Source organism: Thalassophryne amazonica, chromosome 12 (genome assembly GCF_902500255.1).
Source record: "Thalassophryne amazonica chromosome 12, fThaAma1.1, whole genome shotgun sequence".
Classification (NCBI taxonomy): domain Eukaryota; kingdom Metazoa; phylum Chordata; class Actinopteri; order Batrachoidiformes; family Batrachoididae; genus Thalassophryne; species Thalassophryne amazonica.
Genome location: NC_047114.1, coordinates 12628561 through 12634560, shown reverse-complemented (window position 1 = coordinate 12634560; position 6000 = coordinate 12628561). Strand labels below are relative to the sequence as shown.

At 42.0% G+C, this 6000-nt stretch overlaps 1 protein-coding gene across 1 annotated transcript in view; it reads left to right on the top strand.

Annotated features, from left to right (window-relative positions):
* Window positions 1-1189: 1189 nt before the first annotated feature.
* znf622 (zinc finger protein 622) overlaps window positions 1190-6000 on the top strand; it is a 39100-nt gene continuing 34289 nt past the window's right edge. The window contains exons 1-3 of the mRNA XM_034183506.1: window positions 1190-1272; window positions 4199-4772; window positions 4987-5256. Of these exons, the coding sequence (XP_034039397.1) occupies window positions 4205-4772; window positions 4987-5256 (838 nt within the window). The 5' untranslated portion in view covers window positions 1190-1272; window positions 4199-4204. The remainder of the gene's footprint in view (window positions 1273-4198; window positions 4773-4986; window positions 5257-6000) is intronic.

Below are 6000 nucleotides of genomic sequence, written 5' to 3'. Positions count from 1 at the left end.
TTGGCTTTGCTGATTTGATGTAGCTTTAAACGCTAAACTAATCTGGATATTACAAGGCATGTGGCACGTTTGCAAATTGGGCAGTGTAGTTTGAAGATTTTCAGTGCATTATAAGTCAACAAAGTCCTAGTTAGCCGTCAGTGCACTACTTAGAGCACTTAACGGTTTGAGTAGAACTTTTGTGTGTGTGGGGGGGGGGCCTCCCTGACCAGTTATGCTTAGGGCCTCCAAAACCTTAGCAGCGGCCCTGAGCTCAGTCGATGATAAAACACTGCAATTAAACACAAAGTGTGGATTTTCCCCTGAAGTGCTCCTGGATGAATGTCCAGGGAGGAGCATGGGGCGTCTTTCACTCACACAGTCCCACCGACCACAGAGGGACACAGCGTGGCTCACTCCCACCCGGGCACATGCCAGTCTGTGGACTCCGCCTCGCTGGAGGACTTTCAATCATCCAGGAACAGTTTAGGGAGAAATCCAGATCAGTGTCGGAGGTTACAAATTGGCCGATTTTCGATTATGACTCGAAGCGATTATACACACACACACACACACACACACACACACACACACACACACACACACACACACACACAAAATAAAAATAAATAAATAAATAAAAATAGCCTGATCTCGTAATTACGATCATGATGGCGTAATTATGAGATCTTTTCTCGGAATTACGAAATCAGCGGTCAAATTTTTGTTTGTTTGTTTTGTTTTGTTTATCCAGTGAATGCTGCGGACATGGTTTTTTTTATTCCGATACCGGAAGAGCGCACCGCGCATGCGTACTTGTAATGCTGAAGTGGCTCAATTAAAGGAAAACGTGTCTGTTTGTTTGTCTATTTGTGGCCCTGCGACAGACTGGCGTCCTGTCCTGGGTCTACCCCGCCTCACACCCTATGACTGCTGGGATAGGCTCCAGCCCCCCGCGAGCCTTAATTGGACTAAGCGGTAGAAGATGGATGGATGGATGGTGTGCACAAATGATCATGGCCAGAAAAAATATCACTTTAAGTGACCGTACAAATCAGACTGGACATGATAAAAAAAAAGTCTGATAGGTCTGCGGAAGTAACAAACTGTAATGGATCTGTGTCGCCAGAAGGAGGCAGTAATTCCACAATATGGCTGCCTTTTGCGGGAAACGTCGAAGAAGAAAAGTTCAAAGGATACAGAGCAGTGTGCGTGGCTAGTGTCGGTGTAGATAAAAAAAAAAAAAAAAACATCAAAAAGAGATTATTTCGCGAAGGGTCAGCTCCTTTATAGGTAACAAACATTATGTGTGGTATAGTCTGTCGTTGTCATTGTAATGTCCACATTCAGGACATTTTTAAACTCATTTCACTGTTTAGGCGAAAGTGCGGGTTGGTTAGCTGGCTAACATTAGCATATCGTGTCACAAGTTACAAGCTTTTTAATGTCAGTTTTCTTAAGTTTTTATACTTTGATAATTGATCAGAATAATCTTTTAACACCATACAGTTGGACTTGGGTTACACCAAACGGAAAAATAATTAATCGTTTAATGTGACACTTTACAAAACTAGTCACAAGAAAAGTAAAACTGCAAAGAATTAAAATATGTCAAAAATTTCTTCAACAATGATGGAGAACCAGGAAGAAGAAGCAAGAGACGAGTGGACAAATATATGACTGACAATAATTAACTAAAATTATTCAGATGGTTCATTTATTAGTGTTTCATTGCAGCCTATGTTGATTTTGACAAAGTGTTTGGTTCAGTTATTTGGACTGCTGCTCTCTGAGATGTCATGATAATTCATGAGATCCCCAAGAAGTCTACAGGTACAGACAGTTGCCCAGTTCCGGATCACCTTTTTTAAAGTCCCGCTATACGGAGCCATAATGCAACTGAATGTCCTTTAACTGCATATTGTTGTATTGAGTATTTGGATGTTATCTAGCTGAAAAAGTCTGGATGGTGTAGCCCTTCTACTCAAAGTGTGAAGCCACTTTATGTGTGGTGCAAATATTTGCCGGAAATGATCACTTTGCCCGGTTCTGGATTACGACACTGTGTCGCTTTGGGGTCATTCCTGGCATCTGGCTGGAGCCCTTCTAATGCACAATCAATCAATTCAATCAATTTTTTTTTTATATAGCGCCAAATCACAACAAACAGTTGCCCCAAGGCGCTTTATATTGTAAGGCAAGGCCATACAATAATTACGTAAAAAACCCAATGGTCAAAACGACCCCCTGTGAGCAAGCACTTGGCCAGTGGGAAGGAAAAACTCCCTTTTAACAGGAAGAAACCTCCAGCAGAACCAGGCTCAGGGAGGGGCAGTCTTCTGCTGGGACTGGTTGGGGCTGAGGGAGAGAACCAGGAAAAAGACATGCTGTGGAGGGGAGCAGAGATCGATCACTAATGATTAAATGCAGAGTGGTGCATACAGAGCAAAAAGAGAAAGAAACAGTGCATCATGGGAACCCCCCAGCAGTCTACGTCTATAGCAGTACACACAACAATGATACACACTGTGCCCGAGAATGTGTTTTGAACACAAAATGATATAAAATATACTTGTTAAATGAGAATTTACTTAGTTTTGAAAGGCACTGTTATATGTTTTTACAAGCAAAAAATGAAGTGTGGAGGTGAGATTTCTCCCGAATTAAAAAGTAAAAGCCCCCACATTCATGCCCATTCTTGATTTTGAGATGACCCCCAAAATACACATGGCTCACAAGTACTGACACGAGGCTGCTGCTTCAGTGATCCACAACCGGCAAGTTTTCACGTCAGAGATAAATGCATGCAGCAATTAAACAGCAAGACATAACACACTGACATTTTCTACCCAAGTAAGTATGTATTTTCCCACTCTAGAACCAAAAACACCGAATGGCTAACTCACCTTCGCTTTGTTTTAGAGATCCTTTCAAACTTGCAGGAATGAGTGAGTGATAAAAAGCGCGCACAACACAGACACTGAATGTTTTGATTCCTCTGCAAGGATGGCTGGATCCGGTCGAGCTCGTGGTCGTTTGTAGACAAAACATCAGTCTTTCCTTTGGTACCAAGTATTACCTTATTCGCGCTGTTTACGAGAAACGGTGGCGCAAATACTACAGCAGTGATCCGGAACTGGGCAAGTGACTGTACTGTTTGACGGAGCGGTCTTCCCTTTTGTTTTTCAAAGATTCTTTATTGTTACACCATATATGCTTCCACATGACATGATACATGAAATGAAATTAGGTTTCAAAACGTGAAGGGGTTAAATAACCAAATGTAAATCAATAAGAGCAAGTATAAAATAAATAAAAATGAAAAGCTAAACAGTTGTGATGAGGAGCATGACAGAATTATTGTTCAAAAAATAACTGTTACGCAAATCTGTTGTTGTGCAAATATACGGGTGTTCCGAAGTCCAGTTATTGGGCAAGGTACTGGTGTGCAAAAGGCCAAGCTGTTGTGCAACCAAAATATTAACAGGTGTTTACCTGTCCGAGGTAGTGTAGTTACAGTGCATCCAGAAACTTTTCACAGCACTTCACTTTTTCCACGTTTTGTGATGTTATGAAAATAAAAGGATTGAGTTCTTCTAAAAACTGTTGAGGTCTAAGGTTCTAAAAACATTATGGACTCACACACCATTCCAACTCATTATAGAAACTGCATAATTTATTACCATCTTTGACATTACCAGCTACCTATTTTTTTTAAACACTACCCAGTCTGCTGGAGCTGTTGCCCCTGTAACCCCATCCCGGATGAGCAGTTGAAGATGAGTGAGAGCCCGTGGATGCCCACGGGAACATACTAGTTACATTTTTGTCTACAATCTTGTAGACAAAGAAGGGTTTTTTTTTTGCTCTGAAGAAAAAAGTTATGAATGGTTTCCTTTAAGCTGTTTTAGAGTTATTTACAAGAAGTCAAAGGATCACAAGGTTTTCTATCCAACAAAGAGAAGTTAGGAGTTTCGTGTTCTTTAATTTCTTTGAAGGTGGCACCACTGGAGAATTAATTGCCTGTGCCAAAACAAAGGGAATCTCCACATAATCATTCACTTTGTTTGTCCTCCATCTTTGGAGCATGTTGAGTGACAGTGTTTTTACATTTGAAATCTGAATAATCCTGTTTTGTGTAGCAGACTGAAAGGTATTGGTGATAAAACTTAATCACTTCATCACAAGTCAGCACTTGTTTTTTGTGTCTTATCTTTAGACCCTCATGGCTTCCTACACCTGTATCAGCTGCAGAGTGGCGTTTTCAGATGGTGAGGTGCAACGAGCTCACTATAAAACTGACTGGCATCGCTATAACCTGAAGCGTAAGGTGGCTGACATGCCACCGGTCACTGCTGAGAACTTCCAGGAGCGTGTCTTGGAGCAACGTGCTTCTGCTGAGCAGCAGCTGAGTGAAGCTGCTACCACTCAGGGCTGCAGCAACTGCAACAAGAGGTTCTCCAGCACCAATGCCTACCAGAACCACCTGCAGTCCCACAAACACAAGCAGGCTGAGAAACAGGCAGTGCGTGCTGCACAGAGGAAAGTAGATAAGATGAATGAGAAGAACTTGGAGAAGGGGCTTGGCAATGAGAAGGTAGACCACAATGCCAGGAATGAAGCCCTGCAGCAGGCCCTGAAAGAGCAGCACAAGTCAAGCCCTGCTAAGCATGCAAAGTTCCAGGAGGCACCTGGAGCAGCTAAGCAGAGGCTGGAGAAACCTCCCAGGATGAAGTGGTTGGAGGAACAAACAAGCAAGAGAAAACAGGAAGTGGGAGCAACAGCAGAGGATGGTAAGGAGGTGAAATATCATCAATAAATAAACCCTGATGCTGCGATTTATTCTTCATGTGTGAGAAGCCACTGGGGTGGATTTTAGAAATTGAGTCTCAAAGGGAACAGATTTTTACAAGATACAAATTAAAAACACGTACACACAAAGTAATGGGTTACATAGCTGTAAGTATACAGAAAGTGACCAGATCTCATAGTCATAAACTCTTCCAGATGAGTGGGAGGACTTTGATGAGGAAGAGGATGACAAGATGGAGGAGGATGCTGATGATGCAGAACAGGTGATGTATGAAGCAGAGGAATCTGGGTCTGATCCCCACCCTGCTACCCTGCCAGGCTCCATCCCCATCACAGACTGTCTGTTCTGCTCCAACCACTCACGGACGCTCATGAAGAATGTCACCCACATGACGAAAGTCCACAGTTTTTTCATCCCTGATGTGGAGTTCGTCATTGACCTCAAAGGTCTAATCTGTTACCTGGGTAAGTGTTTTACAATCAGTGTACATAAGTGGATTTTAAAGATAAAGTTTGGTTCAGTGACAAGGTGGAAATGACCGTATATGGATAACTACTACTGGTCTATCAGCAGCAATGGTCGTACTTGAGTATTCAAAACTAGCCTTGCTGGCTGAAGTAAAAAAAAAAAGAAGCCTGTGGTTAGCAGCATCCCGCCAAACGTCAACAGTTTCTCCAAATGGTAAGTTTTAAAACATTTCATTGGTTCAAATACATTAGACACACTCCTGTAGAGACAGAGTCAGAATAACACATTGATCCACTTATAGCAGTTGTACACTGTGATCGATATTACTGGATTATTGTCATCTGATGACAGGTGATAGTGAGTGTGAGAGGGATGGAGGTTAATGTATTTGGCTACAAATTTATACCTCGTGAAAAGTGATGTAGCCCTGTAGCAAATACCCCTTCATGGAGAAGTGGAGGTGTCGAAACTATACCTTTTTGGAGTCTTTATGATCAGACAAATATACAAATAATGAATGTTTGAGTTCAATGGTATGAATATTTCATGAGGTGAAAGCTGGAACATACCATTCAACGAGGCAAAGCAACATCAGCAATTAGTCCAGCTTTTCATTCTTTCTTCCTGCTAACAGCCTCTACGTAGACAGCGCAGTGGATTTGTTTTGTGTGTGCGTGCGTGCACATATGTGTGTTTGTTACAATAATTAGCATCATCAGTTAGCTCAATCAAATCATGCC